Genomic DNA, 18,868 nt, shown 5'->3' on the forward strand with positions numbered 1-18,868 from the left:
CTGAGCCAGGTTGAGTTCTAAGCTGAAAAATGCTCCTTGTCTCATCTGCTCAAACAGATGTCTCCAGAGGTTACTAGGCTTGTGCCTATGGAAGCCAAGCCATAGGCTGCCTGCAAAGCTGCTTTAACTTTTGGGGGACTACTACTAGAGAGGGGCAAAGGGGTGGTCATGACATGCTAGGCTTGCAAGTGTCATGGCTGACACACAACCCTGACTACTAAGAATGGTTAATCCTGTTCTCAATGGCGATTGCAGTTCTCCAAGGCTGGAAGGCAGCAGGACATCAGTAGCAAACCGTGCTAGGGACTTAGTGGATAGAGTTTAAGTTTTTTTGCTTTGTGGCTTTTCTAAAACCAATTTCTGTTACATTGCTTACACATTTCCTCCCAATGGAATGCATGAGGTCTCCTTTCTCAGTGTCCAAGCTCTCCAGGGCCAAGATACACTCCTGAGAAGGCAGAAAGAAGCCTGCCAAAGAATCTAATTAGCCCTTGGGCTGGGCTTTTAGGGAAACAGGTACCATCAGACCTGTCTACCATGAGACCATGTGGTGCCCTGGTGGAAAGAGCAACGAAGCTTGGGCTCAGCGAACAGATGCACCGAGGAGAGCACATCAGCAAGCATCAGTCCAGGCTTCAGGCTGTGTGCCTCGTGTCCTCCATGCTTGCTCAATACTTTACATCTGCCTGACAACTCAAATACATTTTAGCTGGTAATAATTTGTGAAACAGTTTTAGCAAAAGTATATTGGGAATAAATGCCAGAAACAGAAAAACCAATTGAAGAAAATATACAAGGTTTTCCCCCAAATGTTGGATCAAGAATGTGGGTTCAGAAGACATCAGAGAAACAGCCACAATGAAGGCAGCTGCACTGCTGCACAGGACACACTGCCATCATGGTTGTCAAGTCCACACAAAGGAAAGTCATGAGAGGAATCTTGCAACAGCACTTTGAGGGAAAAATTCACATTAGTATGAAGAACATAGGCTGTTTCGAAAGAGCAAAATAATGATCAGTCCTGATTAGGAATAGCCCAGTGCCTGAGTCCCAGTCTGTCCTGAGTGGGGGCAGTATGTGAGTAGAAGCTTGAACCATCAGGATAGAGCTAATAGTGACCTTTAGAAAATTCTATTCTATACATTTTGGATAAGATAAAAGCATTTCACATGCCAGTTAATCTTCAATCATAACTTTAATCTAAAATAAAAATGGGAGGGCACCTTGACGTTGGGTCTCAGATTCAAGTGTAGCGGTGATGCTGCGTAGTAAGGCTTGTTTGTCCTGGACCGCTGAGTGTGCAGCTGACAAGCATCAGTGCAGACGCAGCACAGCTGCTGAGGATGGCTCAGTGGTAGAAGGTGCTCCTTCCCACCCAAGGAGGCCTATACATGTCATAGCATTATGAGCTGGGTCCTTGGGGCAAGTGCCGTGCTTGCCTTCCCATTACAGGCAGGGTTGGCTGTCCCATGCCACCCCTGGATCTGACCAAGCGCTATTTGCCTTCTGTGACTCTTCGCCAACACCGTCTTCTCTTCCTCTTCCCCTTTGACTTCAGTGATTCTGGAAACGGTTTCTCAGTCTTGGTACTTCTTGCAGATTCTGCCCTCAAGTCATGCTCAGAGCAGTAGGATTGCCCATCCTGGGTGGAACGGAAGGCAGTCCCATCTTGGTGTTCCTTACAGAATGAGTTGGGGCACAGGTGGCAAAATGAGGTAGAAGGTTTGCCACATACATCACAGTGATGCCAAGGACATTCCCACTTCCCTGCAAAACAAAATACACCATCAGCAAACAAGCTTTAACGTTTTCAGGGCTTGAAAAGTGTTGAGATTGGGCCCAGAAGGAACTCAAGCATGTGATCTTGTACTGAGTTAATATCCACAAAGTATGTTTCCCTTGAACTAGTCATCTTCTGCTTGCGTTGCTTGTACCAACATACCTAAGTAGAAATTACTTTTAAAACTGGCTAGTCAGCCAGTCGGTAGTGGTGCACGCCTTTAATCCCAGCACTCAGGAAGCAGAAGCAGGCAGATCTCTGTGAGTTCAAGACCAGCCTGGTCTACAAGAGCTAGTTCCAGGATAGGGTCCAAAAGTACACGGAAACCCTGCCTCGAAAATAAGTAAGACTGGCTAGTCACATAAGCGCAAATTAACACAAGAGACTGCATTTCAGTTGCCAGAGAGAAGCTAGTAGTTGGTGCTCAAAGGCCAGGTAGGTAACAAGTGTTGCAGACTACAGTATACATACAGGCCAGCTGGAGCATTACACAAGACACCAAGGGCAGCTCACTGCTGTTGGTCCCTAGCAGAATCTACTGATAGCAACAGCTGCCCTGACTTGCCCTTTTGTGTTTCTGTTTTGTTTTCTGAGACAGTGTTTTTCTATGTAGCCCTAGATGTCCTGGAACTTATTCCATACACCAGGCTGGCCTCAAACTCAAGAAGTCCACCTGCCAATGCAGAGTGCTGGGATTAAAGGTGTGCATCATCACACCCAGCTTGGGACTTGCTTATTTATAAAGAAATGGTTTTATGCTTAGATATGAATCTCTGAAGATTAGGGTTAGGGATAACTGTCAAATCTAAATATATATGGTTTTCATTATTAGGTTTCTTGTCTCTGGGTCAAATGTTTACAATTTTTCTTTTGAAATTCTAACTTTTCGTTCTGATGCTGTGACCACTCTTGAGTATGTAAGAGGAAAAGCCTATTGTCTTCCAGTCCTGTGTCATCTCTAGGGACAGAGCCTACAAGTCCTGGGAAAAGAGTTAGGTCACATGTCCTACAACCAGGCCGCCTAATGACAAAACCAGTCTTCTTCAGTAGAGCCACAGTGCATGTCACTTTAGATGTTGGCACTAATAAGATGACCACTCAACACTGGGCTTTGGAAGCTACTGCCTGCTCCCACCCTGTGTTCCAGTTGGTTCCCTGGACTGGGGACATTTACCACATTGACCTTTCCATGAATATGCAACTAGATAAGACCCAGTGGATTAGGCGAGGCTGAATAAGAATGGCAAGCAAGTGTACTGCTAGTTGTCAGAAGCTGCATGGGTGCTGGGCACCTACCAAAGGGCCGCTTGCCCAAGCCCAGGCAGGACAGGTGGTAGGCCTTGGTGCAGAATTTTCGGTCACACAGCACCAGCTGTCCACCATCACCACAGCGGAAGCACTCATCCTCTGACTGCCGTTTTCCTTCTCCCTTGGCTCTGCGCCTTCTGGTTTTCTTCTTGGCCTTTTTACCCTTTTCCTCTGAAGAAAGGGATGTTGAGGTCTAGAATAAAGAATTAAGAATAGTTCACTTAAAAGAACATAGATGGAAGCAGTTAAAAGGAAAAAAAAGGAAACTACAAAGATGCCCAAAAAGGAAACAGATTCCTGGGCTGTTCCGACATGGTGAGTGGTGCCTGAGCTGGAGGTGTAGTTAAGGCTGTAGATTCCATTTCTAGCATCACAAAATAGAAGGGCATGCCACCTACACAAAGCAGGTCATGGCCTACTATACCTTGGGCAACTCCTGCTAAGACAAAAAAAAGCACAATATAGAAGCTAAGAACTCAATTATGAGCAGTATAGGTGTGGTTTGAGTAAAGCCAATCTATAGGCCCATAAGGAATGGCACTACTAGGAGGTGTGCCCTTGCTGGAGTAGATGTGGTTTTGTTAGAGAAAAGTGTTAGTAGGGGCTGGCCTTGAGGTCTCAAATGCTCAAGCCACACCCAGTGTGGCTTTCTCTTCTTATGGATTCAGATGTGACTCTCAGCTACCTCTCCAGCACCGTGTCTGCCTGCATGCAACCATGCTTCCTGACATGATGAAAATGGACTAAACCTCTGGACCCGGCCCCAATTAAATGTTTTCCCTTATAAGAGCTGCTATAGTCATGGTGTCTCTTCACAATAATAAAACCCTAACTAAAACACATAAGGGCAAACTAGTGTCAAAGAAGCAGTCTTTCAGAAAACATCTATTGGGTGTGCCCAGATGCCAGCTCAGGTTGGAGGTGCCTATGATTGTCCTAACCTTTGTTCCAACAAGGGGTGCCCCCAAATTCATGTCCTTCCAAGGACTTGGAACATGACTTTATCTTAAAATGCATATAATTACAATACCAGCACATCAAGCCAGCATGACTTGTGACTAGATTGAAAGGGACTGGTGGCCAAAGGTGTGACTCAGTGGGAGGGCACTTGCCTAGTAAGTATGGGCCCTGAGAGATCTATACACAGCAATGTAAACAATAGTAGTAGGACAATGGAGGGAAGTGGTCAAGACAAACACCACATGGCACCTCATGTGAAGCAGCAGAATGCTAGAGTAAGGATTCTACAACCTGAGGAACAACAAAGATGACTAGTCACCAACAGAGCTGGAAAAGAGGCCTGAAAGACTCAAAGAAACTTAGGAGCAAATGTGGACCTGCCTTCAAGATTGAATCCATGTTTCTGATGTTTAAGTCACACATCTGTTGATGCTTAATTAGGCTAATCCCCACAGGAATTACATCAGTGAAGTCATCTTAACAAGCAGCCTATACTGAGAGAAGACTTCATTAACCCCAACCCACATGCTACATGGATCCTGCCCTTGACACAGCAACAGGTCTATGGCTCACCAGAATGCAACCTTCCTCTAGTATGCCACCAGAGCTATGTGTTTCAGCTTCACAGAAAGCTGTGATGTCCTTACCTTTGGTCTGTCTCCAAGAAACCCACTACAATTGGAGGCTCCACACCGACAGACTGTTTTTTCATTGCCCAAACAATCAAGATTATAGTTGAATGTCAGCTCTGTCCCTAAAAGAGACACAATACAATGTTAGAGGCCATTGTTCTCCTGTGGCAGTGGATGTCAAAGATTCCGTTTCAAGAAAACATATGCCCTTCATATACACCCTGGCATGGCTCATATACCTCATCAATTTGCTGTTTAAAATGATATCCCAAACAAAGCTTTCAAATCACTATCCTAGAGCCTTTCCAAACCCGACCACACCAAATACCAGCCAGTGCCTCTCTGCCTGTCCATATGGCACCAGAAACTTGTAGGACCCCAGTGATGTACCTGCAGGAATGTCACACACAGCAAACAGGCCAACCCGTGTATCCCCATTCACTGTCCATTTCAGGGTCTCACAATTGGGCTGGCAGCTGTGGTTCATGAATCGTGAATAATTCCCTTTAGGGCCAGCGTCAATTATGCGGTCCTGCAGGATAAAAAGTCAAGGACATCTTTAATTTTTCATTTTATTTTTTCCAAGACAAGGTTTCTCTCTGTAACAACCTTGGCTGTCCTGTAATTCACACTATACCAGACTAGGTTCAAACTCACAGAAATTTGCATGCCTCTGCTGGGATTAAGGGTATGCGCCATCATGCCCAGCTAACATCTTATCTCTAAAGGGACTCTTAATGCCATAGGTTGTATCAGATGATACAGTGTTGTCACACTGAAAACCTTGGTATCCTGTTGTCCACCTGGACCAGACAACCCTCAACCAGTCCAGATTCTTGCGTAAGGGCAGAACACGAGGAGAGACTGAGCCCAGGTGAGAGTGAAGACTGTGAACTGGCACTTATAACACCACCCCAGCCACAAATAAGCTAGGAGAAATACAAGTGTCACAGCCCTGGGAAAGGCAGCAAGAGTCTATACAAAACCAGCACTGCCAGACAACAGCAAACTCCAATGAAAATAGACAAGCAGCATCCACTCCTAGAGAGCAAAGGCGGTACAAGCAGCATGCTCAAGTTCCCACTGGCTGGAAACAAAGGACTTTGCCCATGACGCCGATGCTATGCTGCCATAAGAGGGACAGGCACAGGCTGACAGTTCAGAGATAGCAGTCTGCAAAATCACAAATGCAAGCACACAGTGGCCCTGGGAACTGACTCACTGAAATTCAAGGGTCCAAGCACTATGGAGGAATAAGAACCACTTATTATGGCTCAGACAAGAAAGAAGATAGGCAGGTGGATACACAGCTGTAGCTTCTTCCCTGAAAACCTGTAGACCAAATATACAGCTCAGTAGGATCTCTGCTGTTCAGTGTTTATTTCTGAGATCAAAGATGAATTGGTACAAAATTATATGTCCAAGAAGGGATGAATTTGTGCCAAGAGAACCTCTAGCTGTGCCTTGTGACCACAGAGCATTACAAAAGCAACCACACTGGAAGACTATGCTTGCACCACCCAGTGGGTGCTAACTTTGGAGGTTTCTCTTGGTAGTAAATATATAGGTCCCTTGAGAAACCTCCAAAGTGAGCACCAATTGATTGTTGTAAGCAGAGAAGTCAAACTTGGTGGGTAGATACCTGCAGTCCTAGCCACTCAGGATGCTCACAAAGGATATCACTTCAGCTCAGAACTCAGAATTCACCTCAGGAGAATAAAAGCAGAAACACCGTAGCGCAATGATCTGCTTTCTACTATAATAGTTGTTTTAAACTCCAAGGTTTTCTAAACAGTAGACAAACAATCTATCACTGAATCAGCCTCAGCTGTATTTGTACATTTACCAGCTGGTGAAATGGCTTACAAGATAAGGTACTTGCCATCAAGCCCATGACCTCAGTTTGAAGCCCAACAGTCCATACCATAGAAAGAAAGAATTGACTTCCAAAAGTTGTCTCTGATCTCCACAAGTGTGCCATAGCATGCACGGTCATACATATGCACACACAAAGTAAATACATGTTTTAAAAAGTGCACAGTGTGACTGCAGGCACATGTGTGACAGCTGTTTAGAAGTTAGTTCTCTCTTCCAGTTCGGTCTTGAGATAGGGTTTCTGATTTCTAACACTGCACCATGTACTCCAGGCTAGCTGACTTGAGAGCTTTCCAACTGAATATTTTTTTAAAAGTTACTTTTATTTATGTGTTTTTTTTTTTCTCTGACTATATGTTATATGAATAAGATTACAAATAGAGGCCAGAAGAAGGTGCTGGATCTGGAGCTGGAGTTACAGACAATTGGGAGCTGCCTGATGTGAGTCCTATGGACTGAACTTAGGTCCTCCAGAAAAACATTCCAGTGTGTGTATATGTGTGTACATACACGTAGAGGCCAGGTCAACTTTGGACGCTATTTCTCTAAAACTTTCCGTCTTTATTTTCTTTTAAATATCCATTTCCTTTCTTATTTATTTGTTGTGTGTGCCATGTGTATAGGCTAGAGGAAAACTTTCTTGAGGTGGTGCTCTTCTTCCACCATGTATGTAGTTCCTGGGGATCAAACTCTGGTCATCAGGTTTTTGCCAAACACCTTTATCCAATGAGTGATCTTACCTCACCACCAAACTTTGTTTTTGAGATAAATTCTTTCATTGGAATCTACGATTCACCAATTAGCCTGGTCTTGCCAACAAGCCAAGGATCCTCCTGTCTCCCCCTCCCTAGCTTTGGGACTATAAAGAGTGTGCTACCATGCTCAGCTTTTTATGTGAATGCTGGGGGTTGAACTTGGGTCCTCATGCTCTGTGCAGCAAGTTATCTCACCAACTAAACCAGTCTCAAATTCTTTGATTATTTTAAAGTACACCTGACATAAAAGTTTACTGGTTTTGTTTGTTTTAGTGTGTGTGTGTGTGTGTGTGTGTGTGTGTCTGGAGACTGAACCCAGAACCTTGCACATGCTGGCAAGCACTCTACTACAGAGCCATATGCCTAACCACATCTTAACCATTTTTAGGTGTATAATTAATTGTAATAAATACATTTATAAGGGTACCCTCTTTAATCCTTTACATACATGGGAAGGATCCTTATGCCTTACCTTTCAAGTGTTGGGAATATAGGTATGGGCCACCATGCTCAGTCCTCTGAGGTCTTTAATTAACTTAAAAGCCTTGTTATACAGACCAGGCACAGCAGCCTGTGTCTGTAATTTCCACACTAGGTGGCCTTGAGACAGGAGGATTCCAAGTTCAAGGCCAGTGTGGGCTATAAAGCTAGTTCAAAATCAGGGTTAGGAATATATCTCAGTGGTAAAGCACTTGCCTAGAATTTATAGGGTTAGAGCTGGATTCTCCAACATTTAGAACAAAAACAACAAAAGTTATTTCAAAGTTTTCTGCCTAGAGAGCTAAGATCTTTTTTTTTTTTTTTCTTTTTCTTTTTCGGTTTTTCAAGACAGGTTTCCCTGCCGGGCGGTGGTGGCACACGCCTTTAATCCCAGCACTTGGGAGGCAGAGGCAGGCGGATCTCTGTGAGTTCGAGGCCAGCCTGGTCTACAAGAGCTAGTTCCAGGACAGGCTCTAAAAAAGCTGCAGAGAAACCCTGTCTCGAAAAACCAAAAAAAAAAAAAAAAAAGACAGGTTTCCCTGTAGTTTCTAGAGCCTGTCCTGGAACTAGCTCTTGTAGACCAGGCTGGCCTTGAACTCAGAGATCCGCCTGCCTAAGATCTTCTTTAGAATTAATTCTTTTTTGTTCTTTTTAGGTCTTAGGATTTTTTTTTCCGCCGAAAACTGGACATTTAAAACTAGTAATATAGTAACTCTGAAAATCAGATTATTTCACCTCTTCTGGCCGTGAGTTTTGTTCTTCATTCATTGTTAATGATTTTCCTTCTACTGATGTTCTAGGCTTTTTAAAACAGACCATCTCTGTGGCTTTTACTGAGCCTATACTTTCTCAAGGGCAGGCTCAGTCATGAAAGGCTTAGTTTTCAATGTATAAATCCAAAGGGGGAAAGGTAGAAAATGAAGTGGGGAAATGAGTAGCAGCCTCTTTAGCTATCCCCACACAGGGTACCAGAGCATCCCTTGGGCTCAGTTTATTTACTGCAGTGGTGAGTCTTGGTTTTTCTTCATTGCCCTCCAAAATCCTAGCCTGCAGTTTTCCCAGAAAACCAGAATAACCTACAGAAGGTCCTCTGCGAACCTGCTCACTGTTTATCTTATCAATTCTGTGTCATGGCAGAGCCTGAAGGAAGAAATGCTACTCACCTCTTAAGCTCTAGGGTCCATACCTTTTGCAACCACTTCTTTTAATTTTTTTTTTAAATTCAAATCCATGAGTGGGGGGATGTAAATGGCAGATTAGTGTATCCCACCCACCTGATATTTTTCCACGTTCACGTTATCTTTTTACTATGTATGCACAGACATACATGTCATACATGTATATGTATAGAAACAGACACACACCACCACCACCACCGCCAATCCTTTCAGGGATAGCTGGGAACAACTTGCTCTATCCCTGCACATAGGCTTGCTTGCTCTCCCTCCTTCCCCTTCACCCCCTCAGCATTATGAGGTCAGTAATTACTGACCTCAAACTCAGGATCCTACTGCCTTATTTCTCCAAAGAGCTAGAATTATAGGCATATCCCTGGCTTGGGTATCTCCTGTATCTTTTTAAAAATATTTTAATATGGCGCACGCCTTTAATCCCAGCACTCGGGAGGCAGAGGCAGGTGGATCTCTGAGTTCGAGGCCAGCCTGGTCTACAAGAGCTAGTTCCAGGACAGGCTCTAGAAACTACAGGGAAACCCTGTCTCGAAAAACCAAAAAAAAAAAAAAAAAAAAAAAAATTTAATCTTGTCCTGACAATAACTTCACTAAAAGGCCCAACCCCCACAGCCTATAGCAAATGACAGGAGCCCAATACTACTCCATAGAATGAGAATGGTCAAGCTTCCTGAGGGACTGCTGGCTGGGGACTTTGGGGCCATTGCAATTTCTACAGAGGCCCTATAGTCCCAGATACCAGAATCAAAATGCCTGGTCCATAGCCATTTCCTATCTTGTTTTCAGGCATTATTTAAGTCATGTCTTTTAAACAGAGCCCCACTTTTCTGCTGGGTTTTGAGCTGACTGGTAACGGAAGGCACAATAGTACCATTCTGATGCACTTTTCTACCTAGGCCTAGTTACCTAGTTACCTTCATTCCAAGAATATTAAAAACATCTATCAACTAGGTTCCAGATGTTTAAATCTATGAATTACAAAGTCTTAGGGAATAGCACAAGTCTCTTATTCCACATATTTGGGAAGCTGAGGCAGAAAAGTGCTTGCACTCAGAAGTTTGAAGTGAGCCTTGGAAACACACACAGAGAGGGAAAGCACAGGATTCATAAGCAAACAGAGCACAGCACAGCCAAAACCACTCTACAATGTAGCTCAGATAACATGTAATGCTCATGTCTATGCTTTTTCCCTTTTTTCCCCCTTGATATTAAGAAGAATCTTGATATACTTCTTATGTTGTACTGGAAACACATGGCTCTTAGGATGTTCAATGCCAAAGGCAGCTCTACATTTAGAAAAAATATGCAGATGTTTGGGAAAAGTTACTAAGGAGATGAAATGAGAATATCACCAAAATACAAGGGCCAATTATAGAGGTAATGAACCCTCCAGGTCCATGTTCAAGATGTCATAAATGAATAGCAAAGACACACTTCCCATTACCTTGTCTATGGTGAGCATGTAAAAGTGAGTGATGTCATTCTCATGAGCGTATTTGATTCTTGCCATACACTCCTCTTCATCAATCAGCTCACCAACATACTCATTAACAAATTCTCCCTGGAAATCAGAAGAATGTAACAACTGAGTACATACCAGCCAATTCTTAGAATCAGGGTTCAAGATACCAAGACACCATCAATTAGTCTAGGATAACATGTTAATACCTCAGGGGTGTGGTTCCTAGAGCTCCTTCATTAAGTTCAAGTTCAAATAATGTCATATTTATAAATAAAGATTGCCAGTGGCAGATATAATCATGCAGAGTAGCAACATCCCAGACTGTTTTCTACAATGTCTTGCCTTAAAGGAGCATCTTTGTTAACCCACTATCCATGTAAGTAGTAAATTACATGCAGGTTTCTAATAGGAAAGAGGTTATGAAGAACTTGACAGGCAGGCTCCACAGCAAGTCTACATGAAGCAACAGCTGAGGCAACCAAGGAATAAAGCTGGAGAAGAGTGCATCTCAGCAATCTTTTTTTTTTGTTTGTTTGTTTTTGTTTTGTTTTTAGAGACAGGGTTTCTGTGAAGTCCTGGTCGTCCTAGAACTTGTTCTGTAGATCAGGCTGACCTTGAACTCACAGACTTCTGCCTGCTTCTACCTCCTGAATGCTGGGCACCAAAATTGTGGCACCAAAATTGGAGAAGGGAGAGAGGGAGGAAGAGGGGAGGGAATAAGGTGAGCCATTAATTCTTACAAGTGGGGAGGAGAGAGCTAGTGAGATAATGAAGTGGGTAAAGTACTTGCCACCAAGTCTGAGGACCCAAGTTCAGTTCCTGGGACTCATGTGGAAGGAGATACCTGACTCCCGAAACTTGTCATCTGATTTCTACATACATGTCAGGGCACATGCATATCCACACGTATTCCAGTGCACACACAAGCATACACTTAAGAATCACTACACAGTATAAAAAGCAAGGGGACATATGGCATACCTTTCTGATGTCCCTTTTAGCAACCAGTCCCCACCCTTTGCCATCTGTCTTGATGATCTTGGTCTCCGGGTACTGGCGCTTAGTGAAACACTGGTTCTGGCAGTATTCCCCTGCAGGACACACCTGCGGGTGGCACTCAAACATCAGCATCCTGTTTAGACATTCTGAATCAGAGCCACAGGGGTTCTCATCTGTGGGCTTACAGTTGCACTTTGGGATTTCAGAAATGTCAGCTGTATAGATCTGGACTTTACCATACGGTTTATTCACCTATAAGAAAAAAACAAGTTGTCTTGACTCTACTTTGTAAATAGAGTCCTGGATCCCTGCCCACTCATACTGTGCCTTCAAGGGCCCACCTTGGAAATATGCATTCTGATAATCATGACTGGGCCCACAAAGATAGTTTCTGACAGACCTCTTAATGGCCATAACCTGGAACTGAAAAATCTGTAGCCCAAGAGCCACATCAGAACCACTTTGTTGAGAAGGAAAACACAAACATGTACACATAATCCTGACATGCCCATCACCTTGATATGCTTGTATGGTGGAGGTTTTCTCTCACTCTCCTGTGTTTCTCGGGCTTCCCGCTGAAGTTTGATTTCATTAAAACGAGCTTCAGCTTCTTGCAGTGCTAAAAAGCCAATAGGATATGAGAAATATATTTCAGTAAATAAATATACTGACCTTTTAAGGAGTTCCATATTCACTGCTAAGTACTGTTGTTGGTTTCCCTGAAGCTAAGGGCTATGAAATACTGTAAAAGGCAGACAAATGCCTGCCTCCCCAGTGACTAAACACTAGGAGCTGATTTATGCCAGCTCTGCACAAAGCCTGGGAGTTCAAGCACTACCCACTCTCTATACTGAATTCTAAGGATAAGGCAACAGTATCAGTGCTTGGAACATACGTACTTAGAAAAAAAAGTGAACTTTTATTCCTTTTAAAGTAAAAGGTCTCTGAGAAGAAGCACCAGTTCAGATCAACAGAGGCCATATCAACACCCAATCTGCAAACTGTCAATGTCACTGTGAGGCCAGGTCAGTGGCTGAGCTGAGCTGGCAGCTGCTAGTCAGTCATTAGCAGGCACGACTTAATAGCAGGTCAGTATCAGGAGTCAGAAGCCTGGGGTCCCACCTTCACCACTTGATACCACATCAAACTCATTGGGTTCCCAATCTCTACCAGAATCTCTCCTTTCTAATGATTTTCAAGTTATCTTTTGATAGCTATCTGGGGTGTGTGTGTGTGTGTGTGTGTGTGTGTGTGTGTGTGTGTGTTTACACACGGGTTTCTCTGTGTAACAGCCCTAGCTGCCCTGGAACTTGCTTTGTAGAACAGGCTGGCCTCAGACTCACAGAGATCAGCCTGCATCTGCCTCTCAAGTGCTGGAATTAAAGGTGTGTACCACCACTGCTGGGCTACTAGCTATCCATTCTTACTCAAGTCCTCTTGAAGCCCCTGAATGTTGAGGCATCAAGGAAAGAGGACAGGCTGCTGTTGCTTGATATCTGCTAAACTCTCAGCAGCAAGGAGCCAACAGCTCCTAAGGCATACATTTTCATCTACCATGGCAAATCCCACTGTGGTTGACTAAATCCATTGTAAAACCTAAAAAAGCTTAAAAAGTAATTTGAGACAAACACACAGAAAAAACAGACTTTAGCACTGCTTAACGCCGTGGTTCCTTTAAGAGAGGTTTTCCTGATTCAACAGTAGCAGAAAAAAAGCTAAGTGGTTTTGAAATGGCAGCTTTCTGGGCCATGCTGCCAGCATGAGAACTCTGGCTCTTTCAGGAGGCCGAGCATTTAAATGGGACTTCTGGGTAGCATGCTGCAAATTACTTGGTGGCAGCATGGGCCAAATAGTTATCAGAGTTGAGGTGGTGAGGATGGATCGCGCCCTGCAGTCTCAGAGGCAATGAGCAGACTTCGGCCATGTCGGACTGGTGGGGCAAGCAGGCAGGGCCCTATTTCCTCTAGCAATGCCGCTGCTTAAGTTCATAAGAAGGGCTTAGCATTTTAAGAAGCACTTCTAATCAGAAAAGGATTACAGATACACAATAAAGACAAATCCAGATAAAAGACATCTAAATGGGTCACATTGTTGGATAAATGTACATAGGCTTGGGAGAGAGAAGAAAAGGAGTACAGAGGGTTGGAAAAGAAGTAAATCATTTAAAAAATAAATAAAACAAAGTCTTTAAAGAGACACAATACAGACAGTCATAGAGTAAAAGGAATAAAAAAATAATCTACATAAAGATGGAAAATTCACAGAGAGTCTGGATTATTTATACTACTGTGTTTTCTTTGAATATTTTGACTGTGAATGAGCTAAGTACAGAGAGACTTTTCATTGTACAGACTGTTAAACTAAACCAGCATATATATTCTAAAGGTATGTTGACTTCAAAATTCAGGTCTAAGGATTTGTGGCTTTCGAAAAGAGGTTCTTCTTTTGTTTCCACAGAGGCTGACAACCTGTGGAATCCTTCCAAACTAATGTGGTTTGATGGACTAACACCTCCCCAAAAGATCGCCATGAACACACCCAAAAAAAAAGCAGGAAGCAGTTTGGAAAGAACTATGCCCAAACTCCCAAATGTTGTTTGTAAATGTTTGTTTACATTTAAAGGGCAATATGATATAGAGATGAATACTTTGCATTGGTATGGATGTTAATTTATTGATCAAACAAGATTAATTTTGTTGTATGTATATTTCTGTCTTGATTAAGAAGGTATTGTGTTTGTGCAGCTCATTTAAAAATGTAATGTATAGCTGTGTGGTGGTGGCGCACGCCTTTAATCCCAGCACTCGAAAGGCAGAAGCAGGTGGATCTCTGTGAGTTTGAGGCCAGCCTGGTGTACAAGAGCTAGTTCCAGGACAGGATCCAAAGCTACAGAGAAACTCTGTCTTGAAAAATTTTTTTAAAAATGTAATGTATAATTAAGAAATACAGGTTAGTAATCATTTAAAATAGTCAAGCTTGTAGTCATGTTAGGTTTTTTAGATATAGAGAGAGATATTTCAGTTAGATAATTATTCTTCAATTCTTTCAGAAACCTTCAGAATATGGCATTTAAATGTTTTAATAACTTAGGACTTTTCATGACAATGAGACACAACTGCTCCTGGCAGCACCAATTACTTCAAGAGTAAGATGGGCATCAAAGAGGCTTCTTATAGAGTTTGCTAGCCGTTTTGGCAAGAAACTGTCCTTGCTGAACTGTTTGATGCTAAACTGTATGAACTGGACATGCAGAACCCACAGAAAAATGACTGCTGAACTTGCCTAAAGATGAGACTATCCTTTGGGGTTCCTGCTTCATAAAATAGTCTGCTAGACATTCTGTAGGACACAGAAAAATGTGACTGACAAACTGCCAATATAGGTGGAACTATCTTCGAAATTCCCTGCTTCATAGGAAAGTCTGCAGGATACTATGGGCCTGTAGGCTGAAGATGGATGCTTCAACAATACAGAAGTGACTGTCCAGGCAGCAAGAAGTCTCTGTCAATTCTAGAGTTTTGGCAATTGCTTACAATACACTTCCTGTTTACTTACGTAATATTATATCCTTTTGGAGTCTTTGATGGAGTTGAAGAATATATAGTTATAATTAAAGTTTTCCTTAGTTATGATAGAAGATAAAGGTAGGTATAAATATTGTAACCATAATTCTTGCTTGATACCTATTCTATTATATGTAATTTTACTATATTAAAGTTAAAACCTTCCATTTTATTTAAATAGAAAAAGGGAAATGGTGTGGCGGTCCTTCTGTCTATGTGTTGCTTTTACTGGTTAATGAATAAAGAAAATGGCTTGGCTTGACAGGGTAGAACAGAGTTAGGCAGGGAAAACTAAACTGAATGCAGAAAGGAGGCAGAGTTAGGGAGAAGCCATGGAGTTGCTGCTGGAGACAGAAGTACTGAAACATTGTTGGTAGGGCATGACCTCATGGTGATGCACAGATTAATGGAGATGGGTTAAATTAAGATATAAAAGCAAATAAGAAGCTAGAGTTAATGGGCCAAGCAATAATTTAAATAATATGGTTTCTGTGTGATTATTTCGGGAGTCTGGGCAGCTGGGAAACAAACAAGCAGCCTCCTTACAACAAGCAGGGACAAAGCTTTAGTTCTCCCTGCATAAATCATGTAAGCACTTGAAGTTTTTCCTACTGTCCACACTCACTATGCATCTAGAGAAAATGTTAAATCTTACTATGCAACATCACTCTTTTCTCTCCTATCTCCTTCCTGCCCCAGTCATTATCTAACTTAACTACACTTTTGACACTATCTCCTAGACTGTGGAATCAAGACACAGCATGCTGGTTGGTCTGCTCACCCTAACACCGTGTAAGATACCCAAGGTACAACTGTGTCTACTGAAGAGTTAGAAACAGAGAGCTGGAACTTAAGGTTCCAATCATGGGAAATCATCTTCAGAGCTGCCGTACAAAAGGCCAGTTATGGGAAATATTTATAATTAGTTCTAAACACAGTATATCTTTTAAAAAGCTTTTTTTTTTTTTTTTTTTTTTTTTTTTGGTTTTTCAAGACACTGTTTTTCTGTGTAGCCCTGGCTGTCCTGGAACACACTCTATAGACCAGGCTGGCCTCAAATTCAGAGATCCTCCTCTGCTTCTGCCTCCAAAGTGCTGGGATTAACACTACTGTCTGGCAAAAAAGCCTTATTTCATTTTAATGAAATTAATTATAAGCTAATATTGTAAAAAGTTATCCAACAGCATAAACATATGTATCAAGAGACACATCAGACTGCAAACTTTCTTTTTTCTACTATAGAAGTAGAGATAGAATATTTAGTCTAGGAATTTTTAAAGAGATCAAATTTCAAAAGAACAGAAATTAGGATTAACAAGCATATAAGAATGCCATCTACATGCCATTGGGAAATCTCCATACCATTCTTGAAGACTCTTCCAATCCCTCTGACTCCCTGGTAGCGGCTGCCCCGGTCCCCTTCCATGTATGGGAATACTCGTGCCTGATGTGTCCAGTAATAATCTTTAGACCCAAAGAAAAATACAGGGAATTCTCCAATCTCGTGCTTCATTTTCTGAATATTTGGGGGAACATTTTTGGGATGACAAACTTCTGCCGGCCACCACCTATTATAAACATTAAAAACAGGATTCACAGATTCTTAAGAGTGACAAAATTTCCAATACTTAGTAAAGTAAAGCAAAAACATTTAAATAAATACAGACACAAAAGCACAAAATTTTATTTCATACCTGTAGTTCCCAAGTTTGACCCAAATGATGTCTTGAAAGTGTAGCTTCTTCCCAGCCCGGCAGTCATTGCAGAACCAGCTGCCATCAGGCATATCAATGTTCAGGCAATCAGGATGAAAGGCTGCTGGGCAGGCCTCACAACATAGAAGACTTCCCCCTACAAGAGAACAGGCCAGCCTGAGCTTGTCTCACCAGGTCAGTCTAGGCCCTCTCTCTCAGCCTGTAACTGGCACAAACCTGATGGAAGCAGGAGTGTCAGTATGTCAATCCATAAGTCAACACCCAATGGCATTGCTTTACCAAAGTCGTCTCCTGTGTCTATGGAATCCACTTAGTTTAAAGAGCCAAGGTGATGCCTCTGGTACTAGCAGAACTGTGTGTGCAGCAACACACACAGCAGAACCCATCCTTACCTTTGGAGCACACGAAGCACCAACTCACATTGACGTGGGTGTGGTGTCGCTTCCCCTTCCGAGCAGTGAAATGGGCTGTGCAGATGATGTTGTTAGAAGCAATCACTGAACATCCTGCTGCCAGACAGGCATCTCCTCCATGATAGGCAACAGGGCAGCGGATACATCGCATCATTTTACCTAAAGGAAATAAGCACGGAGGACTACAAATATTGTTGACTCCCATGAATCAGAAAGTTATGATGGAAGAGCCTGGAGATACTTAATAACACTATCTTCCATCAATGCAAAGGTGTTTCAAAGCAGTGTTTGAGAAACACCATTAAAACAACACATTCTGGGCTGGAGAGATGGCTCAGCGGTTAAGAGCATTGCATGCTCTTCCAAAGGTCCTGAGTTCAATTCCCAGCAACCACATGGTGGCTCACAACCATCTGTAATGAGGTCTGGTGCCCTCTTCTGACCTGCAGGCATCCACACAGATGGAATATTGTATACATAATAAATAAATAAATATTTAAAAAAAAAAAAAAACACATTCTACACCATTTCTTTTTCTCTCTTTTTTTTTTTTTTTTTTTTTTTTTTTTGAGACAAGGTTTCTTTTTGTAGTCCTGGCTGTCCTGGAACTCACTATGTAGACCAAGCTGGTCTCAAACTCAAGAGATCTACCTGCCTCTGCTTCTTAAATGCTGGGATTAAAGTCATGCACCACCACAGCATGGCCAATCAACCAGCAATTCTTAACCAGAGCTACTATCATTTGGGATTTGTGAGTCTCTTCTGGGTACCCTTCCTAGCAGATGTTGGTAGCATTGTGCCCCTAAATGTTGCGAGTGCTCCTCCCTCCCTCCCCCCCATATATATACACATATATATACACACATATATATATGTGTGTGTGTATATATCCTACCAGAGAAGCCCTGTAACAAAAGGACACAGCACCAGCCCTCTCCAACCCCACACAGCTACCCTTATCTTCCACATATGTAATCTGATTTTAAAATATTTCCCAGTTGGGAATGAAGCTCAGAGGTAAAGCACTTGACTAGTATGTTAGGCCCATGGCTCTGTCTCTTGTATTACAAATAGAAGTTTCCCTTATATATAAAAGTGCCTTTAAGAAGGAGCAAAGAGAATCCAGAGACAACTCAGGTAGTATTCTTTGTTGAGAATCAAGAATCTGAAAGTGCTAACTGATATAGAAAGAATAGAATGGGGGCAAGTCTTATGTTACAAGAACAAAACAAAACGTTTGACTCATGAGTCAGCAGAATAACAGGAGATAATGGAGACCACTGGAGTTCATAACACTTGTCTAACATCAGTGGTCCCACCTATACACTGCGAGTGAACCCAAGTTGTAAGGCCCCATCACATCTATCTGTACCTTTTGATGGCCGTGGATTTGAAGGGTTTGAGGCATGGCAGCTCACACAGCTGTGGAGAGGGCAGCGAAAGCCTCGGCTCTCAAACACAGTGAGAGGGTACTTTTTTACACAAGCTTCATGGTAAAATTTTCCACACTGAGTTACCACACAGCGCTTCACCTCCATCTTGCTTTCTTTACACACGAAACATGAGTGAATCCCTAACAAGTGGTTAAAGAAAGGGGTAAGAGGAAGGTGCAGATAACAAGAGTTATATTGCAGTTCTGAGCGACTATAATTAAGCAACTTTTCTGGGGCAGCCTGTGTTGCTGACTAATCTAAGCCTTCTTCAGAAAAAAGCCAAGTCATTTGAGTTTGCTGTCA

The 18,868-nt window shown here is 42.5% G+C and overlaps 1 protein-coding gene across 2 annotated transcripts in view; it reads right to left on the bottom strand.

Annotated features, from left to right (window-relative positions):
* Nucleotides 1–1,176: 1,176 nt before the first annotated feature.
* Nsd2 (nuclear receptor binding SET domain protein 2) overlaps nt 1,177–18,868 on the bottom strand; it is a 70,619-nt gene continuing 52,927 nt past the window's right edge. For both annotated transcript variants that reach the window (XM_038327996.1, XM_038327989.1), the window contains 11 exons: nt 18,505–18,705; nt 17,112–17,291; nt 16,699–16,855; nt 16,367–16,572; nt 11,957–12,060; nt 11,424–11,693; nt 10,425–10,541; nt 5,071–5,212; nt 4,696–4,802; nt 3,077–3,281; nt 1,177–1,767 (listed from right to left, as the gene is read on the bottom strand). In XM_038327996.1, the coding sequence (XP_038183924.1) occupies nt 1,496–1,767; nt 3,077–3,281; nt 4,696–4,802; nt 5,071–5,212; nt 10,425–10,541; nt 11,424–11,693; nt 11,957–12,060; nt 16,367–16,572; nt 16,699–16,855; nt 17,112–17,291; nt 18,505–18,705 (1,961 nt within the window). In that variant the 3' untranslated portion in view covers nt 1,177–1,495. The remainder of the gene's footprint in view (nt 1,768–3,076; nt 3,282–4,695; nt 4,803–5,070; nt 5,213–10,424; nt 10,542–11,423; nt 11,694–11,956; nt 12,061–16,366; nt 16,573–16,698; nt 16,856–17,111; nt 17,292–18,504; nt 18,706–18,868) is intronic.

The sequence above is a fragment of the Arvicola amphibius genome, chromosome 1, assembly GCF_903992535.2.
Source record: "Arvicola amphibius chromosome 1, mArvAmp1.2, whole genome shotgun sequence".
Taxonomy (NCBI): domain Eukaryota; kingdom Metazoa; phylum Chordata; class Mammalia; order Rodentia; family Cricetidae; genus Arvicola; species Arvicola amphibius.